The sequence below is a fragment of the Aquarana catesbeiana genome, linkage group LG12 (assembly GCF_042186555.1).
Source record: "Aquarana catesbeiana isolate 2022-GZ linkage group LG12, ASM4218655v1, whole genome shotgun sequence".
NCBI classification, from domain to species: domain Eukaryota; kingdom Metazoa; phylum Chordata; class Amphibia; order Anura; family Ranidae; genus Aquarana; species Aquarana catesbeiana.
Window position 1 is genome coordinate 62,299,106 of NC_133335.1, and position 26,888 is coordinate 62,325,993.

General features: G+C 43.1%; 1 protein-coding gene across 1 annotated transcript; it reads left to right on the forward strand.

The window, feature by feature from the left end:
- The first annotated feature begins 990 nt into the window (after nucleotides 1–990).
- LOC141114311 (keratin, type I cytoskeletal 19-like) lies at nucleotides 991–25,025 on the forward strand. Its single transcript, XM_073607923.1, has 8 exons — nucleotides 991–1,540; nucleotides 4,853–4,935; nucleotides 19,335–19,491; nucleotides 21,313–21,474; nucleotides 21,566–21,691; nucleotides 22,594–22,814; nucleotides 24,126–24,151; nucleotides 24,772–25,025. The coding sequence occupies exons 1-8, from the start codon at nucleotides 1,073–1,075 to the stop codon at nucleotides 24,789–24,791; spliced, it is 1,263 nt and encodes a 420-aa protein (XP_073464024.1). The 5' UTR covers nucleotides 991–1,072; the 3' UTR covers nucleotides 24,792–25,025.
- The last annotated feature ends 1,863 nt before the right edge of the window (nucleotides 25,026–26,888 follow it).

A 26,888-nucleotide genomic window follows, 5' to 3' on the forward strand; every position in this document is an offset into this window, starting at 1 on the left:
TCGTCCACATGTGCTTCTGGAAGAATGGTCAAACATTCCCATAAACACACTCCTAAACCTTGTGGACAGCCTTCCAAGAAGAGTTAAAGCTGGTATAGCTGTAAAGGGCGGGCCAACTCAATATTGAACCCTACGGACTAAGACGCCATTAAAAGTTCATGTGCGTGTAAAGGCAGGCGTCCCAATACTTTTGGTTATATAGTGTATGTGTGCTTATGCTGCAATCGCTCTGAAAATCGTTTGACAGATAGTGAGGAGCCTATGTGAACCAAGCTTGGTTTTACGTTTTATTTATAACTGGTAAATGTATAATTGTCATATTCCTCCTACCCCCCCACAATTGTTATTTGCTCAGTTTTGAAAATCTGATCCATTATAGCTGGATTATCACATGCAGCCACCTCGCTTTTTTTTTATTTTATACGCCAGCAAATTAGTACAGAAAGTTTGTTGCCCGGTTGGGTCCCTGACTTTTATCTGGGGTCGTGTTCATAAAATAGAATTTTCTATGCAAGACCAGCTTTAGTTACTGTAAAAGGATTCTTTATTTGTCACATTTCCAAATGTACTTTAAAAAAAAAAAAGTTTTATAAAGTTCTTTTCTTCTCCAACACGCCTAATTAAATTACATTTATCTTCATCTTCTGAATAGACTTTGGATAATCCCTAGACAAGAGGGTTGACAAGAGGGTTAACTGCAAACAGAGCGACTTATCTTAACATAACATAATCAGGGGAAGTTTCTTGTATAGTTCAGCGGTTTCCCCCCTCCCTCTCCACCTGAGATTCAATCGACTCTTTTGTCTAAACTTTAGGAGGAAAAGAAAATGCAGTGTTTGTTTAGTGTAAAAAGTAATTTCGAGGGCAGCTAAAAGAAAGAGGGGGGATCTTTCCAGCAGACCAATGAGAAATGTCTCTTGTTGCTTGGCATGAGTAGAAGAAGCCGGTGAAATTCCATCAGGCTTTCTGGCACCACCCAGTTAGTGAAGAATAAAAGGAGGCTGGAAGAGAGAGAACAGTTACACTCCTGTGATCTGCATCTCTAAACCTACTCCAGCCAGCTATTGCTACCATGTCCCAGAGCATTCGTCAGACCACCTACAGCAGCTCCTACCGGGGCGTGGGTAGTGGCCTCGGTGGTGGGAGGGTGTCCTTCAAATCCCCAAGTGTCCACGGTGGCTATGGGGGGCAAGGTGTTTCCGTGTCTTCTGCCCGCTTGGTCTCCTCTGGATACGGTGGTGGTCTAGGCAGTGGTTTTGGTGGCGGCTATAGCTCTGGTGGTGGCTTTAGCTCTGGTGGCGGGTATGGAGGCAGCTACAGTGTCAGCGTGTCAGGGGATGGCTTGCTGTCTGGCAGTGAGAAGGAGACCATGCAGAACCTCAACGACCGCCTGGCCTCCTACCTGGACAAGGTGCGTTCTTTGGAAACGGCCAACTCAGACCTAGAGGTGAAGATCCGGGAGTGGTACGAGAAGCAAGGACCCAGCCCAACCAGAGACTACAGCCACTACTTCAAGGTCATCGAGGACCTCAGAGATAAGGTGAGACGATGCTTGTCTTTTCCTTTTTATCATGACATATGGGGGTTGATTTGCTAAAATTGGAGAGTGCAAAATCTGGCGCAGCTCGGCATAGAAACCAATCAGCTTTTAGTTTTCTTTGTCAAAGTTTAATGGAACAAACTGAAGGTAGTAGCACCAGATTTTGCACTCTCCAGTTTAAGTGAATCAACTTACATTGTATACATTATGCATAAAAATGATCTAATTTTTACGTGAGAGGTTAAACACTCTCCTAGTGACAAAAGTAATTTTGCAACAGCCTTGTCTACATATGTGATGGTTTTTAGTTATACTAAAGAACAGCTAACATACTAATGGTTGTTAATTCACCTAATCTGAACTTTCTACATCTCTGCTGGGACTTCTGTTCTTGCATCTACTACTCTCCCACATTCACTATGTTCTATCTATTGTATAATTCCTCTTGTATCTAACATATTTCATAAAGTTAATTATTACCATGAACGGATGTGGCTAGGAGCTTAATATGTAACAGGATGTAATATGCTGAATTATACATTATTAAACATATGATAACAGTCCAATACAAAATAGATAAGTTAGGTGAGTAACAGTAGGCGTTGGAGAACTACGTGTGCTAGAATTCACTACCAGTTGCAGGTTGTTAGTGCATACTGGCACTTAACTGTTTTCAGAACTGGTGGCACGGTTCTAAATATCTGTAGGGATGCTTAATTGGGTTGACTAAGGCTGGCCATACATTATACAATCTTCATATTCAATTTCCTTCAACTATGTAGAGCAAAGGGACTGCCTGTATACATACAAATTAAACGTGTTTAGGTTTTGTTTTGTTAAATCTAATGTAAATTGTACAAGAAATGTATATAACGAATAGCCAGCCTAAGGACTACGCAGTCTTTATTAAATTATAAACAGATACAGTAAAAAAAAAAAAAGGCTTAAGAATAGAACAAATGCTTCTTTCCATAGTAGAGTCTTGTATGCAGCTTATAACTGCTCAGTACCAGAAAGGTTAAGGAAGGGACAAGAAAACTAGAAGAACAGGTTTATAAGCCTACAAAGAAGCAGCAGGTTATACTCTTCTACAATGATCTTCCTGAACCGTATAGAACCATCAGGGATAGCTCCCAACTTTCTCCTTATGGGAAAGAGGGATACTTTTTTTATACAAAAGCTTACAGACAAAAGGGCACATCCCCACCACCACGCCTTTAGTTCCACGGACCAGGAAGACTTCACACACAAGGATGATTGTTTAAAACCAGAGATGTTTTTTTAACCACTTCTTTTCATTTACACTAGTGGTTAAAAACAAGCAATCTAATAATTTTGAGGTTAAATGAAAATGTTTAGTGCAATATAAGATAACAAAAGAAGGACAGAAGAAGAGCAAAGAGGGGTGGGGTTTCAAAAGAGGGCCATTTGGGAGCTATGCCAAATACAGTATTGCCTTGTTATATTAGGTTGAGGTTGTATTACCTTTGCTGGGAGTCTTTCCAATGTACTAATATTTATCCAAAATTTTTTAAATTAGACTCTCTTGGGGATTATGCATTGCAAAAAGATGACTCTTGATGGGTTTTAAAAGTGCCTCCCGGAATTGAAATCTTTGAAAGTGGTAAACAGGGGCTTTATTGCCCAAACTGTTGGGTGTTGTGGTTTTTAGACTGTTTAAGCCAGAATTTTAAGCCTCATTGAGTGCCTGTCTACATTTGCCCATATTTGTACACACTGAAACCTATTTGTCTAGAATTGTATATGGGTTTCCAATGACTTTCACAGCCAGTTTAAATATTGAACAACACCTATTAATGTATATGGTGCATTTATCGTGTTTTTACTTCTACTGTTGTTTTCGTGCGCTCTCTTTTTTGTTTAGCTTGCATGCTAATTGTGCTCATCCAACCATTATGTGCCCTAGCCAAGCTTCTGCACTATACAGTAAAATATATCTAGATATATCTACTGTATGCTTGAAATCACCATAATTTCTTATAGTACATAGACCAGAACAAGTAGGCTAATAAGCCTAATGACTTAGTATGGTCACCCTCAGAGCTTTTTTTTCTCAAAGATTAGGTGCAGGTACTCTTTTCACCCTGACATACCTCTGAGCACCGTCCCTTGTTTTCACCCCCCCCCCCCCCCATCCACCTCCTAGTACCGCTCCTTTCAATTTGTGGAGTTGTTTTTTGTATGGAATTGGTTAATGAAAATAAACACCCCCCTCCAGCAACAATAGACCCTACCCCAGGAACAAAATACACCCCCAGCAACAATAGATCTGCCCCAGCAACAAAAGATCCCTGGTGGCAACAATAGAACCCCCAGCAGGCAGCATCAATAGAACCCCCCACAACAGTGGACCCCCCGAAGCAAAAGATCCCCCGGCAGCAAAAATAGATCCCTCTGAAATGGTAGATCCCTCTAGCAACACTACAACCCCCAGCTACAATAGATCTCCAGCAGTCTGCATCAATAGACCCTCCAACATGCCCCACCCCCCTTTGCCAATATATACATTTTTTGCTGGAGGTGCTGCAACTGCTTTCCCCCACCTTCCCGCTGAAAAAACACCCTGGTCATGAACAGAATTCATCGTTATCAACTGTTGGACCTATTAAAAACAAAGTACCTGCTTATGTAGTTGAAAAGGGGATGGGGGCGATAACAAATGAAAGGATTATTTCACCTAATATTTCAGATACATATGGAGTCTGGAGGCCTGAGTTCTCTTTGACCTCTTTTAAGACAATGAGACTCCATCATTGAAATAATTCCATACTTAGTTTCGTCCTACCATGCAATCCCACACCTGGTAGAGGAAGACCGTTCACCTCTCCTCCTACCTCTCCCATTCTCCATAACTTAAATTAAACAGTCCTAAAGGTGAAATTGGATCCTATTCATAGCTGACACGGCAGGTGACCAGAGCTAGGCACTGAAGCGCAACGATCTTGCCAGTAAAGTCACTGAGACCTGGCGGACTAATTCCTATAATTCGTAATTAGGAAACCTAGTATCGTAGAGGTCTCTAACAATCTTTACTGACAACCACTTACTTCTTATATAAACAGAGTTCATTTTTTCTTGTTGCTATGCTCCTTGACTGTTGGGTGTGTCATAGCCTGAAACAACCACAATTTGTTACTGCGTCATTTATTATGTTCTGTCATATGTCAAGGTCTTTTTTTACTGTTAAATTGTACTGAGGACAGGTGAGGTGAGGTTTTTATCAGCAGAAAAATGAAATGGTAGAAGTATTCTGACAGGCTTCTCTAAATGTGACCTTTTATTGCATTTCAGATCCTTGCTGCTACCATTGACAACTCCAGGGTTGTCCTGCAGGTGGACAATGCCAGGCTGGCAGCTGATGACTTCAGAACTAAGTAAGTAGGACATACTTTAGTACTCTAGGACTTTGATATTTGATGAATCTTTAAGTTTTCTTGGCAGCTCACTGATTTATGAGAGCTGCTGTTTTAGGCTGAAAAAGGCTTAAAGTGTTTTAATTGTTTGGTTAAAGAATGTAGGACAGCACCAACTGGAATGCAAGAGGCTTTCTACTCACCTATTCCACCACCCATTCCTCCAATCTTTTTTCTCCTGCAAAGCAATGGGCACTCTATACTTTCAGGTGTGTTTAATGGCTAGTCCTCCCACTGCAGACTATGGTTCCTTCCACCACCTGCTACATCATTACAGGACATAGTAGTGACGTAGGGTTCAGCAGAACAGATCACAGCGCATGTCGGGGGATTCAGCAATCTGGCACTCCCAGAAGTGTTGAATGCAAAGCTTCTTCAATCGGCATGGAAAAAGTGTTTCTTTTAAACCACATTAAAATGGCGGGTGAAGCCATCACTGCCGGGAGAAGACCGTGATCATCGCAAGTGAATCAATCAACTTGGTACATGCAGCCTTCCCACACATGGTTCGAATCTTGGCCGGTTCCTGCTGAATCAGCCAAGATTCAAACCGTCTATGGCCGGCCTTGGCTACACAAGCTGAAGAAAAAATTGATTGCTTAAACCCACAAGTGCTTTTTTTCACCACTGCTTTTCAGTTATACTAGTTGTACTGGCTTATTAGAGGTTCTTCTGTTTTTTTTTTTTTTTTAATACTGTAACATTTACCAGTCCAGGGATCCAGCACTGGCCTCATCGGGGCTAGTTCCTTGCAGGTCTTTGGGGATCTGGCAGCACTGTGGGAAGCCTGCTTTGACTCGTTAGAGTCACTGTGCTGCACCCTGTGAATGGTCCTAAAGCCTCCTGGGACCTGTAATGTACCAGGAGGTTGGAGATGGGATCACCTAGGCAATTCCATTGGAGGTGGCAGTGGGTACCTGCTAGAAATAGTTGCCCCTTTCAAAGAAACTCCAAAAAGTGTTAGAGGAGGGGGGAGGAGGAGCATCAGTGGAACTTCCTTTTAGGGTGAAGTTCTACTTTAAAATAACAAGTGCAACAAAATAGATGTTAGATGAAAGGTCTATTGAGATATAACACTTTTTGGTAAATAATAAATAAAAAGTTGTCTATAAATCAGACTAAAAAAAAGAACTATTTGAGGAGCAATGAGGAAGAAAAGTATTCTTTATTTCCAAAGAGGGACAGTTCCTTCAAATTAGGGATTGTTGGAAGCTATATCAGTACCACTGAATTATAGTGGGCATTTAAGAAAACTAAAGCTGGCCATACACTGAGCAAACTTTGGCCGCCCCCTAGTAAACTGGATGAAATTTGATGCGCAGTGGACTTATCGTCACCACTCTGCCCAACATGCTTTAGTTGAAAATCAAAGAAGTGGCAAATTGACAGCTGGACAACGACTGCATCAGACCATGGGAGATTTGCCATCTGCACAGTTAAGCATGCATAGAGGAACATGTTTAATTTCTTTCATTCAGCCCGCACGCTGAACTAAAGAAATCTATGTGTGTATCGTCAGCTTAAAGTGGGAGTAAACTCCCATGGACAATTTTTACCCATAGGTAAGCCTATTGTAAAACTTACCTATAGGTACTGTACAGTATAGGTACTGTAAATATCTCCTAAGTGTGCACTGTTTAGGAGATATTTAGTTGTGAAGCTGCCAGGTGATGTCACTGACGCATGTGCTCTGAAGGAACGACTTACCGTAAAGTTCCTTTAGAGCCCTGTGCCGTGAACAGCAGCTTGTCCAATCAAAGGACTGGAGCCCGCAAACCTGGAAGGAAGATTGGGTGAAGATAGAAGCCCTGTCAGTGGTGACAGCTCACCGCTGGAGGGCATCGTTTTAAAGTGTTGCTAAACCCAGGACCCTGCATTTACTATATCCGGTCTCCCACAGTACACCGAACATGAAAATGCAATTATATAGTAAATATAAACGGCTAAATATCTCATCAGCAGTATATAGCAGTCTTGTGACTTCTATCACTGTCTGGTTAAAGCTTGTAGGAGGAGTTTTTTATTCTACTCTGACTGTCCTATGAGGCTGCATGATCACTGACTTTCTGTCTGGACTTTGCTGATTGGCCCTGTGCTGATCATATGCACTCTCCCAAGAAAAGAAAAAAAAAAACACACCGAACTGAGCATGTGCAGAGTGACTCCAAATGGCTCCCAATGGCTCCCAGTGCCCCAGCAAAACTATTGAGACATGGAAGTGAGGGGATAGAGGAGCAGCAGATGTGCACGGTGCTGGATCGAATGAGGTCTCAGATAAGTATAAGGAGGGGGGTGGGGGTGAGGGACCAAAATCGATGCCTAAACATTTTGCAAGGAATGCATTAAGGTAAAAAATATTTAGGCTTTAGAACCACTTCCTTGAGAAAATCACAAAATATAAACACTCACTCCTTCCTTTTTTTATTAATCAGCAGTGATGAGCCTAATTTATCAAATTTACTAAAACTGTACTAATCTAGTGTAGGGCTGCTTGTACTTGTACACCAGCGTTCCATAAAGTAAATGAGATGTATGTTTCTATCAAGAGCAATATCTCATTCAAGTCTATGGCATAGGATTTTTAACCACCTGAACTGTAGATGGTCCAGGAGGTTGCAGGGGATAAGTACAGACCCACCAGTTGTAAGCTTAGTGTTTTCAGAAGGCTACTGAGGTAGGTTGAGGGGATTTTGCATGTATGTAAATATGCAATTTAAAGTGGAACCTTGGTCACAGGGGAGGACTGAGCTGGGGGTGAAAGAAATGAGATATGTTGGTTTGGAAGTCTTGATAATTCATAATTCAGGTATTGATTACAGAGGGAGCTGCAGTCAGTGACATGTGCAAAGTATTATACAGCTAGCTACTCCCCCTTCAGACCTGCAACCATAGCATCTGGCAGAGGAAAGTCCTCCAGCACCAATTATCTTTATTTCTCTGAGATGTCATGTAAGTGTATCCCGAGAGCCGCAAGGGAAGCTGATACCAAAAGATGTGAAAGGTTGTGCCACAATAAACCATGTCCTTAAGGCCCTGTTCACACCTAAGCATAGTGAAATCTGAGCAGAATCATGCGATTCTGCCCACAATTCCAGAGTCCCAGGAAAACGCTGGATGTGTCTGTGATGCCATTACTTCTTAATGGAACCCCAAACGTGGTGCAATTTTGCAGCTATTTGTTGCATAAAAACGCAACGGCAAATGCGCCTGGCTCTCTGTCAAAATTTGGTACATGAGCTTCTTTGGCGCATTTTTGGAGTGGAGGGGGGCTCATGCAAATGAATTATGCCGCTCCAAAAACAAGCCACAAAAAAAGCTAACACAAAACCCGTGGCGCATCAGGTGTCGCTGCAGTACACTTAGGTGTGAACGGAGCCTAAGGAACACTTACCTTGGACAATGACCATCAATGGATGATGGCACACTTTGCATGGTACACATTCTTTAGCCCACAGAAACTTGTCCCTACTATGAACCGGCTAGTTGTTTGTATTAGCCACCCAGGCCAAAGATTCCCTGTTCCCCCATGCTAGTCAAATTTGAAAAATCTTACACTATGTAGGATGCACAGAAGGTCAGAAACATGTGCAGTTTGCCTATCAGACGTGGAAAAAAAAAAAACAGGAAATTGGAAGGCTTGAGATAACAGATTTGAGTGGATTGACTCATATCACTGGACAATACTGGAATCACACAACCTCAATCAAGTTAATGAGTAAGCAGTTACATAGCAACTAGACACAATAATGATAAAACATGACCTTTGGCTTTAAGTGACCTTAACATACCTACATTGCTGATGCACAGGCTTGTGGGCTTAGGTGCCTAACCATATAGTTATATCACTGAATGAAACTGTGCAGTTCCTGCGTACATTATATCCCATAGACAACATGGCCAGTTCTACTTAATTCATGTCTGATCTCTTAAAGGGAGTATGAACACCAAGCAGCAGGCATTGTGTGCTCCAGAGATTTTGGCTGATGTCCTGGTCAGCTGATATGTTCCCTCCGGCCACACCTGAGTACAAGCAAATGAATCAGCAAATAATGTTTCCTGTGTCAATATGGGACTGCATTTACAGTACAATCTGTGGAAGGACACTGTTATTATTGTAAATAAAAATTTTTACCAACATATTAACTGTCGAGAGACTTTATAAAATGTACACTCATAGGTTATAGCAACCTATAAAAGCGATAAAAGGGAGATTATTTTTTAAGTTTATAACGTTCTGGTAAACACAACGTAAAATTGGTTAATCCTAGAATAAAGCCTTATACACACGATCGGATTTTGCGCAGACAAAGCATCAGACTTTTGTCTGAAGGGCGTGTGCCTGGATTTTGTCTTGCATACAAATGGTACACAATTGTCGGCCAACAAACACGACCGTAGTGACGCACTAGACGTACTATGAGACGATAAAGAGGAAGTTCAATTGTCAGGTGCCACCCTTTCTGCTCCTTCTGCTAATTTCATCGCGCTTTTCATTTCGCACTTTTCATCTCGTGCTTTTCAGTTTGTTTCTGCATGGCCATTTGTGAACCAGCCATGTTGCGGAATCAGAGGAGATAAGGTGTTATTATTGGCCTTGGAGTTATTGCTTTGACCCAAGTCCAGTCCAGGAAGAGGAGGAGGAGGATTTCTTGGACCAAAAATTGGTTGCTTTATTAATTGTGACCAATTATGTCATATGCCTTTGCTGCGGGAGCTCCAGGAGAATAATCCAGATGTTTTTTGGAATTATCTCTGGATGACGGACCCCTGCTTTCACCAACTCTTGGCATTGTTGACCCCCTATATATGGGCATTTATTTTATTTTTTGGTTGAATAATGATATATTATTGTTATATTTTCTATATTTTTGGATGCATAGGATGCATCTTTTGGTTAAGTTCTATTGGCAGATAGCATGTCTAATTTTATTTGTTTTCAAAACATTTTCAAAAATTCAATGTAAAATTAGCAAGGGACGCCAACATAGTATTATCTTTGAGATTAAAATCTACAGGATAATAGTGTTGTGGTAACTTGGCCAAACCCCCCCCCCCCAAAAAAAAAGCATAATAATATTACCCTTTATCACTAGAAAAATAAAGCCTTTGAAAATATGTTTGGCAGAACTCCATCGGTATCACCAGCAAAGCAGCTTCATTATTATCTCAGTAAAGAAGAAGAGAATTGTGCGCTGCATTTAGAGATTTCAGAATTTGCCACGTCACAAATGTTAATTCTCCATTACGAACGCTAGTTTACAAGACCGACCGCTTCCGGCTCGTCCTTGCTTCCGAGTATGCGTGTTTGTACTGTGGACTTTTGTGTGACGAACTTGTGTATACACGATAGGAAAATCTGACAACATTCATTGTCTGCCGAAAATTTACTAGCCTGCCATCTAACATTTGTTGGCGGAAAGTTGGCCAACAATTGTCGGATGGAGCGTACTGATGGTCGGATTTTAGGCAAACAGTCTGTCATCACACAATTCCCAGATGAAAATCTGATCGTGTGTACGAGGCTTAAGATTCTCATTAGTATGATCATAGCTCTTTGTATTACTGTACTAAATAAGCCTGAAGTATCAGTTCACAAGACGCTATATTCCATAAGCCACCTTGTTCTGGTGCAGCTGATAGCGGGAGGGAACAAATATCAGAAGACTGAGGCTTGTGAGGGCCATTTTCTGAAATGTTCCTACAAAATAATAACTGTAGACGTTTTAGAACACCTCATCCCTTACATCTCAGTCAGACAATGGAGGGAAGTTGGTATATAATGGTTGGAGGACCTATATCAAAATGACCTCCTCCTCTGGCTTTGGATCGCCTAATTAAGGACTATGGGATACCTACAACCTCCAGCTTCACCTATACAAGTTTCTTCTATAAGCATCCCCCTCCAAGCATAACAATTTCAGAAGAGATATGGAAATATCTTACCTCTCCCTATACCTCACACAAGGGAATCTCTCTTTTTTGCAATACTCTTCAACAGAAAATTAAATTTACCATACCTCCCTCTATGCTAAAATGGGAAAAAGACCTCCAAAAAGAGTACTCCACTAAACAATGGGTTGTGGCGATCAACTGTAATTACACCACATCACATTGAGGTTTATTTACTAAAGGCAAATTCACTCTGCACTACAAGTGCACTGCAAGTACCCTTGAAAGTGCACTTGTAAGTGCAGTAGTTGTAGATCACAGTAGATCTGAAGGGAAGCGCTGAAATGAGGGGAAGCTCTGCTGATTTTATCATTCAATCTTGTGCAAGCAAAAATGCTGTTTTTTATTTTCCTTGCATGTCCCCCGCAGATCTACAGTGACTTCAGTTCCAAGTGCACTTGTAGTGCAAAGTGGAGTTGCCGTTAGTAAATAATAGGGATGAGCCGAACACCCCCCGGTTCGGTTCGCACCAGAACCCGCGAACGGACCGAAAGTTCGCACGAACGTTAGAACCCCATTGACGTCTATGGGACTCGAACGTTCGAAATCAAAAGTGCTCATTTTAAAGGCTAATTTGCATGGTATTGTCCTAAAAAGGGTTTGGGGACCCGGGTCCTTCCCCAGGGGACATGTATCAATGCAAAAAAAACTTTTAAAAACGGCCGTTTTTTCGGGAGCAGTGATTTTAATGATGCTTAAAGTAAAAAAAAAAAAGTGAAATATTCCTTTAAATATCGTACCTGGGGGGTGTCTATAGTATGCCTGTAAAGTGACGCATGTTTCCCATGTTTAGAACAGTCCCTGCACCAAATGTCATTTTTAAAGGAAAAAATCTCATTTAAAACTGCTTGCGGGTTTAATGTCATGTCGGGTCATGGCAATATGGATGAAAATCAGTGAGACAAACGGCATGGGTACCCCCCAGTCCATTACCAGGCCCTTTGGGTCTTGTATGGATATTAAGGGGAACCCCGCACCCAAATTAAAATAAGGAAAGGTGTGGGGCCACCAGGCCCTATATACTCTGAACAGCAGTATACAGGCGGTGCAAACAAGACAGGGACTGTAGGTTTGTTGTTAAGTAGAATCTGTTTGTAATTTTGAACATTTTTAACGTGTTTAGCTCCAGCCAAAAAATCTTTTCTAAGCTTTTTGGAAAACATAGGGAAGGGTTATCACCCCTGTGACATTTGTTTTGCTGTCTTTCCTCCTCTTCAGAAGATTTCACCTCACTTTTTTGTCCCAATGAAAAATGTTTTTTGAAAATTTGGGTTTTTTTGTGGAACAAGGATTGGAAAGCATCAGTGGAAAGGAGAAATTGTTTTCCCATATTAACTCTTACAGGAGAGAATTTCCCTTCCTAGGGGTAGATTTCATCTCACTTCCTGTTGTCTCCTTCCGTTTGCAAGTAGGAGTCGTTTGTAAGTTAGATGTTTGAAAGTAGGGTCCTGCCCTATATACTCAGCAGAAATTTGGGCCTTAGGTGTTGCTGTGGCCACAACACTGTAAGCCCTCACAGGGCCCTGCTGTGAAATATTAGATCAAGAATTGTAATTACATGCCCCTGTTGAACAGGAGCTGAAAAATTAGGCCTTAGGCACTGGTGCTGGTGCCACAACACTGCAACCCCTCACAGACACTCTAGTTGGAACGCAGGAACGAGCCCTGCTGCAAATTATTGCTTCAAAAATTGTAATTACACGCCCCTGTTAGACAGGGGCAGAAAAATTGGGCCTTAGGCACTGGTGCTGGTGCCACAACACTGCAACCCCTCACAGACACTCTAGTTGGAACGCAGGAACGAGCCCTGCTGCAAAGTATTGCATCAAAAATTGTAATTACACGCCCCTGTTAGACAGGGGCAGAAAAATTGGGCCTTAGGCACTGGTGCTGGTGCCACAACACTGCAACCCCTCACAGACACTCTAGTTGGAACGCAGGAACGAGCCCTGCTGCAAAGTATTGCATCAAAAATTGTAATTACACGCCCCTGTTAGACAGGGGCAGAAAAATTGGGCCTTAGGCACTGGTGCTGGTGCCACAACACTGCAACCCCTCACAGACACTCTAGTTGGAACGCAGGAACGAGCCCTGCTGCAAAGTATTGCATCAAAAATTGTAATTACACGCCCCTGTTAGACAGGGGCAGAAAAATTGGGCCCTAGGCACTGGTGCTGGTGCCACAACACTGCAACCCCTCACAGACACTCTAGTTGGAATGCAGGAACGAGCCCTGCTGCAAAGTATTACATCAAAAATTGTAATTACACGCCCCTGTTAAACAGGGGCTGAAAAATTGTGCCTTAGGCACTGGTGGTGGCGCCCAGAACCAAAAATGTTCTTACAAGCTATCAGCGTGATGATTGAGGAGGAAGAGGATAATTACTCAGGGATAGTCACTCAGCATCAGCATAGGCAGTCTTTGAAGGGATCTGAGATTTCAAAAAAAATTATTCGGTTACATCAGCATCAGGTGCTTGGTAGCTGGTGGTGATCCAAGACTCATTCATTTTTATGAAGGTCAGCCGATCGACCGAGTCGGTGGACAGACGCACCCTGTGATCGGTTACCACGCCTCCAGCAGCACTGAATGTGCGTTCCGAAAGAACGCTGGATGCAGGACAGGCCAGTAGCTCAATTGCATACTGTGCAAGCTCTGGCCAGTGATCCATCCTCAAGACCCAGTAACCCAGAGGATTTTCGGTGGGAAAGGTGTCCAAGTCTGATCTTGCCCCTAGGTATTCCTGCACCATGTAAAACAGACGCTGGCGATGGTTGCTGGAACCGATCATACCTTGGGGCTGCGGACCAAAAAATTGTCTGAACGCATCGGTCAGACGGCCACCTTCTCCACCGCTCCTTCTTTGACTGACCGAAGCCTCAGCAACACGTTGTCCAGAAACAGGAGTTTGTAACCTCCCAGTCTCTGGGAACGCGTTGCACAGACCTTTCTGCAAGGCCTCCCGAAGATGTTTCATCCTCTGCTCCCTCTGCGATGGCAAGATAAGGTCCGCAACCTTACCCTTGTAACGTGGATCAAGGAGGGTTGCCAGCCAGTATTGGTCCTTCTCCTTGATACCACGAATACGAGGATCCTTACGCAGGCTTTGCAGGATCAGGGAGGCCATGCAGCGTAGGTTTGCTGAGGCATTCGGTCCGGAGTCCTCTGGGTCACTAAGAACGACATGGTCCGCAGCCACCTCCTCCCAGCCACGTACAAGTCCATGTGTTTCTTGGGACTGATCCCTTAAAGACTGCTGCTGATGCTGAGTGCCAGGCTCCACCTCCATACTGACACAATCTTCCTCCTCCTCCTCTTCCTCCTCGTCCTCTTCCTGTGTGATCGGCGGGCACGCAGGAACACTGTCTGGATAAAGGGGGCCTTGAGAGCTAAGGAAGTCCTCCTCTTCCTGCCTCTGTTCTGCCTCAAGTGCCCTGTCCATTATTCCACGCAGCGTGTGCTCCAACAGGTGGACAAGGGGGACAGTGTCACTGATGCATGCACTGTCACTGCTCACCATCCTTGTGGCCTCCTCGAATGGTGACAGGACAGTGCATGCATCCCTGATCATGGCCCACTGGCGTGGGGAAAAAAAACCAAGCTCCCCTGACCCTGTCCTGGTGCCATAGTCGCACAGGTACTCATTGATGGCCCTCTGCTGCGTGTGCAGCCGCTGCAGCATGGCCAACGTTGAGTTCCACCTGGTGGGCATGTCACAGATTAGGCGGTTCTTGGGCAGGTTAAACTCCTTTTGGAGGTCCGTCAGCCGAGCACTGGCATTATATGACCGGCGGAAATGCACACAGACTTTCCTGGCCTGCCTCAGGACATCCTGTAAGCCCGGGTACCTGCCCAAGAACCGCTGCACCACCAAGTTAAGGACGTGAGCCAAACAGGGCACATGGGTCATTTGTCCCTGTCGGAGGGCAGAGAGGAGGTTGGTGCCATTGTCGCAAACCACCATTCCTGCCTTAAGTTGGCGTGGCGTCAACCACCTCTGAACCTGCCCCTGCAGAGCTGACAGAACCTCTGCCCCAGTGTGGCTCCTGTCCCCCAAGCACACCAGCTCAAGCACCGCATGGCATCTTTTGGCCTGCGTACTTGCGTAGCCCCTTGAACGCCTACGGAGCACCGCTGGTTCCGAGGAAGAGGCCATGGAGGAAGAAGAAGAGGAGGGGGTGGAGGAGAGAGGTGTGTCACAATCAGCATTTTGGAGGCGTGGTGGCGGAACAACCTCCAACACTACTGCACCTTGTCCTGCATCCTTCCCAGCTGCCAGCAGAGTCACCCAATGCGCCGTGAAACTTAGGTAACGTCCCTGTCCATGCCTGCTGGACCATGAGTCAGCGGTAATATGCACCTTACCGCTGACCGCCCTGTCCAGCGAGGCATGGACATTGCCTTCCACATGCCGGTAGAGAGCCGGAATCGCCTTCCGTGAGAAAAAGTGGCGTTTGGGTACCTGCCACTGAGGAACCGCACATTCCACAAACTCACGGAAGGGGGCAGAGTCTACCAACTGAAAAGGCAGCAGTTGAAGTGCTAGCAATTTTGCCAAGCTAGCATTCAACCGCTGGGCATGTGGATGGCTGGGAGCAAACTTCTTTCGGCGGTGCAGCAGCTGGGGCAGGGAAATTTGCCTGGTACAATCTGACGTCGGTGTACCAAAAGCAGATTGCCCACAAGTACTTGGCTGTGACACACCTAATTCTACACCTTCATTCCTCTCACTGCAGGTCTCAGAGAGGACTGAAGGTCTAGTGGGGTTGGAAATCTCAGCTGATGAGGAGCAAGGAGAGATCCTCTTTGTTCTTTGGTGTGGGTCTTTTAGATACGCTTGCCAACGAACTGCATGGCAGGTCAACATATGTCTGGTCAAGCATGTGGTACCCAAGCGGGAGATGTTTTGGCCACGCGAGATACGCTTGAGACATATGTTGCAAATAGCAGCGGTGCGATCTGATGCACTCGTCTCAAAAAAGGCCCACACCAAAGAACTTTTTGAATAACGCGCAGAGACTGCAGCGCCCTGCACATGTGGAGCTTTGGGGTGTGATGCAGTCAATGTGCTGCCCTTAGGCTGGCCCCTGGAGGGCATCCTGCCTCGTTGGTGATGTGCTGCCGCCTCCTCCTCCTCTCTCCTATCAGGCACCCACGTTGAGTCAGTGACCTCATCATCCCCTCCCTCCTCATCACTGGAGCAAACCTGGCAGTATGCTGCAGCAGGGGGAGCATGACTGCCAGATTGCTGTCCTTCTTGGGCACCCCCTCTGTCCGCGCTCATGTTACTGCCTTCATCGAGCTCAGTATCGTCATCAGAGCCTTCCAAACGCTGGGCATCCTCCTGGAGCATGTACCCAACACTGTGGTCAAACAGTTCGAGGGAATCCTCATGAGGACATGGTGGAGCTAGGGAAGGAGTCACTGATGACATTGAGCTGAGGGAAGAGGCCGCTGCTTTGCCAGACAAAGCACCCTGGGCATGGGTGAGAGAGGATGAGGAGGATGAGGACGGCTTGGTCATCCACTCGACCAAGTCTTCCGCATGTTGCGGCTCAACGCGGCCAGCTGCCGAAAAAAAGGCCAAGCGTGTCCCATGGCCACGTGCTGATGAGGATGCACCGTCTCCACGACCAGCACTAGACACAGAGCCTGCTTGCCCTCTCTTATTGGCTTGTGACTGTCTGCCTCTCCTTCTTGGCCTTCCAGACATACTAATGGCCTGTAGCTGCACTAAGCTGGGATAGAACACCTGTAATTTTCTTCAAGTAGCTTTATATACTGTAACCAGACAAGCCTGCCTGTCAGTAGGAAGATAACAGGAACGGATCTAGCTGAACACTGTGAGCAGGACGCACTGTACTAAATGTAAATAGTCTAGCTGCCTGACCGTGGTACTAATAGGATCAAATAGAACACCTGTAATTTTCTTCAGGTAGCTTTATATACTGTAACCAGACAAGCCTGCCTGTCAGTAGGAAGATAACAGGAACGGATCTAGCTGTACACTGTGAGCAGGACGCACTGTACTAAATGTAAATAGTCTAGCTGCCTGACCGTGGTACTAATAGGATCAAATAGAACACCTGTAATTTTCTTCAGGTAGCTTTATATACTGTAACCAGACAAGCCTGCCTGTCAGTAGGAAGATAACAGGAACGGATCTAGCTGAACACTGTGAGCAGGACGCACTGTACTAAATGTAAATAGTCTAGCTGCCTGACCGTGGTACTAATAGGATCAAATAGAACACCTGTAATTTTCTTCAGGTAGCTTTATATACTGTAACCAGACAAGCCTGCCTGTCAGTAGGAAGATAACAGGAACGGATCTAGCTGAACACTGTGAGCAGGACGCACTGTACTAAATGTAAATAGTCTAGCTGCCTGACCGTGGTACTAATAGGATCAAATAGAACACCTGTAATTTTCTTCAGGTAGCTTTATATACTGTAACCAGACAAGCCTGCCTGTCAGTAGGAAGATAACAGGAACGGATCTAGCTGTACACTGTGAGCAGGACGCACTGTACTAAATGTAAATAGTCTAGCTGCCTGACCGTGGTACTAATAGGATCAAATAGAACACCTGTAATTTTCTTCAGGTAGCTTTATATACTGTAACCAGACAAGCCTGCCTGTCAGTAGGAAGATAACAGGAACGGATCTAGCTGAACACTGTGAGCAGGACGCACTGTACTAAATGTAAATAGTCTAGCTGCCTGACCGTGGTACTAATAGGATCAAATAGAACACCTGTAATTTTCTTCAGGTAGCTTTATATACTGTAACCAGACAAGCCTGCCTGTCAGTAGGAATTTAACAGGAACGGATCTAGCTGAACACTGTGAGCAGGACGCACTGCACTAAATGTAAATAGCAGGAACGGATCTAGCTGAACACTGTGAGCAGGACGCACTGCATTAAATGTAAATAGTCTAGATAGAAGATAACAGGAACGGATCTAGCTAAACTGAATACAGTGTATATATATATATGCAACACCTGGGATGCATATATATACACAATACACTGTAAGTGCAGCTAACTGACTGACTGTTCTGCCTAATCTATCTAACTCAAATCAAATGACACTGTCTCTCTCTCTCTCTATCTCTCAGCACACCGGAACACACACTACACAGGGCCGCCGTGCAGGCGGCCTTATATAGTGTGGGGTGTGTACTAAATCCCCTGAGCCATAATTGGCCAAAGCCACCCTGGCTTTGGCCAATTACAGCTCTCTCTACTGACGGCGCTGTGATTGGCCAAGCATGCGGGTCATAGTGCATGCTTGGCCAATCATCAGCCAGCAATGCACTGCGATGCCGCAGTGAATTATGGGCCGTGACGCGCCACACGAATTTAGCGCGAACGGCCCATAACGTTCGCAATTCGGCGAACGATCGAACAGCCGATGTTCGAGTCGAACATGGGTTCGACTCGAACACGAAGCTCATCCCTAGTAAATAACCCCCATTGTGTCACACATTGGAGTTAATGCAAAAACCACTCACACGCTGGTACTTGACCCCATATCATTTGTCCAAATTTTCAGCTACTAACTCCTTCCTTTGTTGGAGAGGGTATGGTCAAGTGGGGACTTTAATCCACATTTTTTGAACATGCAAGATTATTACTAGCTTCTGCAGAAAAAGATTCATGATACTTTCAGATTTAACAGGTAGATTAACTAAACCAGATCCCAGTTTAGCAATCCTGCACTTGGGTATTGACTTCTTTCCCCATAATTTCAGAACTCTTGTAATATATGTGTTACTAGCAGCTAAAACTATCCTTGCAAGGCACTGGAGACAGAATCTGGCACCGAACCCTTCCGAAGTCATTAACCTAGTGAATGTTTACTTTTTTGATAAAATGTATTCACACAAAGCAGCTACTAGGTCTTTCTTTGATGTTAGATGGAAACCTTGGGTAGAAAGCAGTTTTTAATGTTGACACCACGCCTTAATTTATTGTTACTTAATTGGCAGGAATATGCATGCTTTTTGCCTTACCATATTCACAATGTCATATACAGTATGCTGTATTTTGCAAATTAAGCAAACCTATGTTACTTTTTATTATCTAAAACTTAATAAAAAACAATTTTCACAAAATAATAACTATAAAAATTATGAGGCTTTTGACACCAGAAGTCCGATCACAGTAATTTAACAGCAATGCTTAAAATGTTGACTATTTGCCAACTATTTTCATTGAAACCTATTCCACTTCTAAATATAATCTAATCATTTAATTTCCATCTAGTTGTACAACACATGGCTACAAATAGTCAGGACTAATCATAATAGAAACTTAACAGGATAGAATACATTTATGAAAGTGGATCTGAAATTCAAATGTTGGTGAAGATGTTACATGATCCCTATCAAACTTGTCTTCTTTAAGGTTTGAGAATGAGCTTGCTCTTCGCCAGAGTGTGGAAGCCGACATCAATGGACTACGTAGAGTGCTGGATGAGCTAACCCTGGCCAGAACTGACCTGGAGCTCCAGATTGAAAACCTGAAGGAGGAACTGGCCTACCTAAAGAAGAACCATGAGGAGGTAAGACTGACCCTGTGTTTTATGCAGGGCTTTTTGCCTCAGAGAATAGGTGCAGGAAATCCCCCCTTCTGAGTCACTTCTTGTCTCTGCCCCCCTTCCCACCTCTGAGCAACATCCCTTGGTTCCACCCTCTACCAACCTCCCAGTACTGCCTGTTTTAGTGACTACAGAACCAAGTATCATTTTGTGGTGATAAGTAATTTGTATGGAATTTGTTAATAATAACAAGAAAAGCAGTATAGTATATCCCCAGCAGCAATAGACCCTTCCCAGCAACAACAGACCCTTCCCAGCAACAATAGACCCTTCCCAGCAACAATAGACCCTTCCCAGCAACAATAGACCCTTCCCGGCAACAATAGATTCTCCCAGCAACAATAGACCCCCGGCAACAATGGACCCCAACAACAATAGAAGACCTCAGTAGCAACAACAGATTTCCCAGCATCAGCCCAGCATCAATAGACTATCCAATAGCCAGCAACAGTAGAACACTACCTCAACAGTAGATACTTTCAAGCAACAATTGACCCCCCAGCAACATAAACCCAACCAACACCAATAGTTCCCCCCCACCAGCAACAATAGACCTCCCCAGCAACAATAGACTGCCATGTAAAATAGATGCAGTCCAGCAACAATAGATCCCTCAACAGCCAGCAACAATAGATCCCTCCCACAACAGTAGTTCCCTTTCAGCAACAACTGACCCCATCAGCAACATAAGCCCCCCTCAGTAACAATAATAGACCTCCACCATGCAAAATAGATCCCCTCCAAGAGCAATAGATCCCCCAGCAGCCAGCATCAATAGACTCTCCAGCACACCCCAGCACCCCTTGCCATTACATACATTCAGTGCTGGAGGTGGTGGAACTGTGTTCCCCCCATGTTCCCGCTGAAAAAAAATCCCTGGTTTTATGTAATGTGTTTTACAATCAGATCTGTAAATCACATCTCATACTATATTAACCAAGAATGAAAAAATAAATAAAAAAGGAAAAAAATCTGTGTGGTATGTGACATATTCTTCAACAAAATAATTCTTCAAGCTCAAAATGTATCCAAACAATAGGAAAAGAAAATGCCACTCCGGGTGAGTGATGAAACCAGGTAGGCTGGGGAATGGACTCCTCCCAGGGGTGCTATCCTCGGCTCACTGGCCGTGCAATATGGATAAAAGGAATTGATAGCTGCACACCGAGGTAGTGATGAATCTCTTTATTGTAAAATCCGTAACATGAATGACACCACCTGACAGGCAAACAGGTACAGGTAGATGTGTTTCACACAGCGACACTGCGCTTGTTCATTACCTATGAATAAGCGCAGCGTCGCTGTGTGAAACACGTCTACCTTTACCTGTTTGCCTGTCCCGTGGTGTCGTTCATGTTACGGATTTTACAATAAAGAGATTCATCACTACCTCAGTGTGCAGCCACCCATTCCTTTTATCAAAATGTATCCAGCCATGTCAAGATCATTCAAATATTCATCAAATAAAAATAATTTCACTATTTTCTGTAGATGATGCAAAATGATCTACATTGCGAGATTAAGGCCCACAGAGCAATATTTAGTCTGTTGATATATAGATCCAAAATAAATTTTATGTTACATTTCTGTGTACTGTAGGCACAATCCCTCACTCAAAGGTGTTGAAATGGTTTAAATCAAATAGGAAGTCATCTCATTCATGTCTATACTGAACTGCATAGAGAAATGTGAAATGTATCATGGCAGAAAGATTGCTAATGGATTTGTTGTTTGATGCATTCATGTTATGATTCATGGTTTAAACGAGTTTCTTTACTCATGTAGGAATTAAACTCATTCATTGGACAAACTGGTGGACAACTCAGTGTTGAAGTGGACTCGGCACCAGGTATAGATCTGACAAAGATTTTGAATGACATGAGGGAACAGTATGAACATATGGCTGATAAGAATCGCAAGGATGCTGAAGCCTGGTTCTTCAGCAAGGTAAGGAGATCCATTTGACACTTGTTAAGGAGGAAGAGCAAATTCTAGCAGTGTAATGCTTATTTTACAAATGTCTTATTTGCTGCTGTAGACTGATGAATTAAACAAGCAAGTCGTCGTACACACAGAACAGCTACAGACCAGCAAGACAGAAATCACAGATCTCAGACGCACACTTCAAGGCTTGGAGATAGAGCTACAGTCCCAACTTAGTATGGTAAGTGAATATTGCTTTTTGTTTTGGGCCATTGAGAACATGTGAAAGTGGAGCATTAGCAAATGATGTGTCTATCAAAATATCTTGCTAAGTTCCAGCATGCTCCGGCACACCTGTACCCTATTAGTATGGTTTTCTGGCTTGTAGGCATCTGAAAGCTAGGAGATATCTAGCCCACCCGACAATATATTCTCATCAAAGTGATGGTCATAGGATGTATTCAGGATCTAGGGTGCCTATATACAATCCACTTCTCTTACAGTCCTGCTGATTTAAAAATCATTCAATGTCTATTATTACTTGGCTACAAAATGTAAAGTCCACCTCTAGTGAAACCTTTTGATTTTTGATATCGGATGGGTCAGGTAAGGTGGAAAGCCCTTTTGGGAAGATTTCCCCTCACTTCATGTTAGGAACACTTTATCTTATGGGTCAGGTAAGGTTGAGAGCCCTTTTAGGAAGATTTCCTCTCATTTTATGAAGTGAGGGGAAATCTCTTAAAGGAAAGTTGCAAATATGATGCTGTGGCAGCAGTGTGTTGCTACAAAGGTCAAGTTGCTACAAAAGTCAAGTTGCTACAAATGTCAAGTTATTTGAATCGGAAACTTTGTAGATTAAGAAGCCTTATTAGTTGCACTACAGACTGCATTTAAGATTTTTAGGAAGTTAACTGCTATAAAACAAAAACTTGCAGGTTCCTCAGGTATAGTGAATACTTCTGTATGGCAGCATTGTGCTTGAAGGCCTTGGTGTCATCATGCTTACAACAATGCCACCATTACTCAGGTAACCTCAAATTGGTTTTCGATTCACAGTAGAGACCAAATTGATAGGTTTATGGTAGCTAAGAGTTGATAGTTTACATGCTGGTTTATAATGAATCGTGTTCTGTCTGTCCATAGAAATCATCCCTAGAAGGAACCCTCGCAGATACAGAACAGCGGTATGGTGTACAACTGGCACAAATACAGGCACACATTGGCAATTTAGAGGCACAACTCGGTAATCTGCGATCAGACATGGAACGTCAGAACTTTGAGTACAAACAGCTCCTAGACATAAAAATACGTCTTGAACAGGAAATTGCCACATATCGCCAACTCCTGGAAGGACACGATACACAGTAAGTACTGGGTGACATTATTCTTAACCTATGCTGACTAGACTAGCTACTCTTTCCCTCACTCAAGGAAAATGATTTAGATATATAATTGAGGCAAATTGCATTCTTATACATGATTTGTAGCCATTTATGCTGTTTTCAGTTATAGCTCTGATTTTTAGCATATGGCTATATCCTCCTACAAAATGACTACAGTTTCTCAGGTTTATGGGCAGATCCAAATGTGATTATATTAACATGAAAACTGACCTTATAAGCTACATTAGGGGTCCCTAATGTTGTTGCCCTTGCAACTTTACATAATAGAATTTATATTGCAAATTAAGCGCTGTAAAGTTGTCCACTTCATACAGTTGGAATCATTTCTTAATGAAAATTGTGATCTATAACAAGCAATCAGGATTAATATATTAGTAATTTGGCATTATTAAACTGAAGTTTGATTCATTTTTGGTGCTTGCCATATGTCATTTCTGATATTATCTTCGGGAAGCTTCATAAATTGTATTGCTGCTTTGTTCTGTACACCCCAATGTAGCTCCTTTCTATGAAGATTCTGCTGACGATGTCAAAGGCTTATTCATACTTCTGGTTATCAAAGCTTAAAGTCAACCCATGCTTTGCCTATAGTTTTAATACCAGCACCTGCAACAGCTTATATTGACTTTACTTTCACACCTACTCTGCCAGGTGAAAAAAATACCTGGCACTAGTTTTTTTGTATCTGGCTGCTGAGACACCCAGTGCTGTCATATGTGGGTTTAGAGAAAGCCTTACGACTATATGTAAGTGCCAACTGAGACTGATTTGGAGCTTACACATGGCTTGAACACCTTGTTCTCATGGCCAAAATAGAAAAATGCAAGGAAGCAAAAGAAAGGTGATTATGATCTGTCTTGGAAGGCAACTTTAAAGTAAACCTGATGCTTTGTCCAGAATGTGCAAAGCACAGATTTATTTTACGAGTATTCAGTAAAGAAGTTCAAGATGCAATGATGTGCCTACCACAACCACCCATGGCGACTATGACTAAGGCCCTGGTGGGCTAAAACTCATCAATGGTTCCCCTGTATGTTTTACATGCTCACCTAATTAAAAAAGATTTGTGGGTGACCTTCTTGTGTTGGATCCCTTTATATATCTCACCCATGCCATCCAAACTTAGTATTCTGAGTCAGACCAATTAAAAGATTATTATATTGGGGCTATAATACTGTACTTCGTACTTCCTCATTTCTCTTGCATTGCTGTTTTGCTGTGTTTGATTCCTCTAGTTTGCTCCGCTCTAAGAAATGTTTTTTTTTCCTACAGGTTGGTGGTAGGCACAACAAAAGATGGTAAGTAAACATCATCATCATCCATCAAACTTTTTACGGGGCTTTTGGGTTTGACTTCAGTTTCATGTCAAATGAATCTCTGCTGTATAACCTTGCTTTGGTTCAGTATGCTTTGATGAGTTTGCAGTAAGATCAAAGAGAGGGTGGAGCCTGAATCACAGAACACACATCTGTGTTTTCATTGGCTTAGATTCAGTACGTTTAAGAAGGTGAATGGTAGCCAAAGGATTTAATTAGATATAAGTAAATCAACTACATATTTACCATGCTTTTCATAGTACATCTGCATGTATTGTACCACTTCCTTCTCAATAGCAAAGAATGCAATGGTCTGCATGATTAAATATTTAAGGCCATTGTAAAGGTTAGACTACCTGCTGACTTTAGAGTAAAGGGTATCCAACCATGTAAAATGAGTTGAGAAGATGATATGTTGAAACTCATGAGTTGGAACAGAAATGTTTCTGCTTCATTTTGGTGCACCTTGAAATAAAAACAATGTATGCTTTGAAGGTCTGGATGACAGCTAGGCATTACCTCACCCCGTAAGGAACATTTTATACTTCAATTATGGATTGCTTTCACAAATGTTTGACTAAGCATACTTTTTTCCTTTCTAGTTAAAATTGAAAAAAAATGAGAATGCCGTTAGGAGTTAAGACAGCTGCCACACGAGAAGACCCTCCTTTCTTTCCGCACTGAAAATGGCATAAGCCACAGCTACCAGACAAGGATCTGTTGACCGGGCCTGCAGATCATGATGAGTGGTCAACATCTGTCAACATCTGTGCAATGTGAATGAACAAAAAGCTTTCTTTTCTAGTCTGTCTTGCTTTAGCTGTCTAATAAATAGAATCTTCTGGGTCAAGCATTACATGAGCGCTGAAGTGTTTTTATTGACTTGCAATTTTATGAGGTTTAAATAAGTTGTACCAATAAGTATTGCATTATGTTCAAATTACTAAAAAAACGGTTGGCATCCTTCCTGCTCTTGTGGCATTATGCATTGGATTCACACACACACACACACACACACACACAGAACCACAAATTAATACACATGGTGAACAGATTGAATTTAAAGGATATGTCCACCCAAAACTGATTGATGCTGTAGAGTTAAACCACCTGCCGGTTTCTTTCTCTTGGGAGCCTTAGACCCCATTCACACAGGGACGACTTGTCAGGCGACCTAGTCGCCTGACAAGTCGCCTCCCGTTCTGTACTATGGAGCCGTTCTAAGGGGAGCGACGCAAGTCGCTCCGACTTAGAAAAAGGTTCCTGTACGACTTCGGGGGCGACTTGGGGCGACTTGCATAGACTTCTATGCAGAAGTCGTTTTGCAAGTCGCCCGGCCATTCGTTTGCAGGTCGCCTCGCTGAGGCGACCGGCAAGTCGTGTTGCCCCTGTGTGAATGGGGTCTTATTAGTGAGATATCTGTATTGATCTCTTCAGTTTGCATAATTGCTGTTATCAGAGGTCACTCTCCCTGTTGGATATTTTTTATACTATGGAGAATGCAGCAGGATGAACTGAAACACACAAAGGTTGGTGGGACAATACAAAACCCTTAGGTGTTTTGTTGGAAGAGGTTTTTAAAGAGAGTAAAACAAAATATGTTCCAGATTTTAAATCCAGAAACTTCAGTAGCATCTAACATTAATTTAATTTATTCTTGAAATCACAGTGCATGGTGGATATTGTATGACACTTTGATATGTTGGGTGCTAAACACACTAAAGCTGGCCATACAGTGGTTAATTTTTTTTAGTTCAACCAGCGTCTTGAAAAAAAAAAATGGACCAGATTCTCCTATCAACACATTTGCTGTTTTGACAAGTGGGAGACTTTCATGCCATCAGAATACACAGATCAGCACTGCAGTATATTGCCTGTGGAGCTGGTTTAGCAGAAATATACCGACAGGATATCAATTGATAAATCGACTTCTGTTCAACCATAGTGGCCACACATGGATCGAAATTCGGCCAGTCCCTGTTGAACCGCTCAAAGTTTGATCCATGTATGGCCAGCTTTTGTTATAGAGTATGGAGTACCATTTCAGTTTACATGTCTGAATACATTTCAGCCGGGAATAGGCTACCTGCAGTACATCATTGTTCAGCTGGACATCGATATGTCAATCCATGTAGTGTAGGGGCCTGCATAATCACTCCATTCAATTTACACCATGGAGAAATTTGCACTACATAGTTGTTGGTAATTCCAAAAGGTTTCTACAAACAGATCTAAATGTTTGTGGCCAGCTTAAAACTAAGTTTCAGACATTTTTTTAACTGAAATGTCTCCCTGGACAGTGTACAAAAATAAGCAGTTTGGGCTTTATTCACCTTCAGTCTAGAACTGTCCTTTGCAGTTATTTAGTTTTTGCCCAGCATATCTTAGCCCAGAAGTTATCACATCATTTCCACTCTCTGCATCAGCAGAGGACTTCCTTGAAAAAGGCCATGAGGAAGAAGACCCAGTGTGGCACATCACCAAATTGACATATGACAAAAGAAAGTATATACAAATAAAGAAAAAAATTGTGTGGGTGACCTCCAGAAGGGTAAAGGAGGACAAATGGGGAGAGTTTGGTTTTAGGTCAGGTCTAAAATCAGTGCCCATTGGTCTTCTCCACCCTGCTCCTGGGAGTTGAGTGAAAGAGAGGCCCATGAGGAGCATTCACAGCACACAGGTAGTATCAGCAGCTCTAGGTAAGGAAGCTGAGGAACTC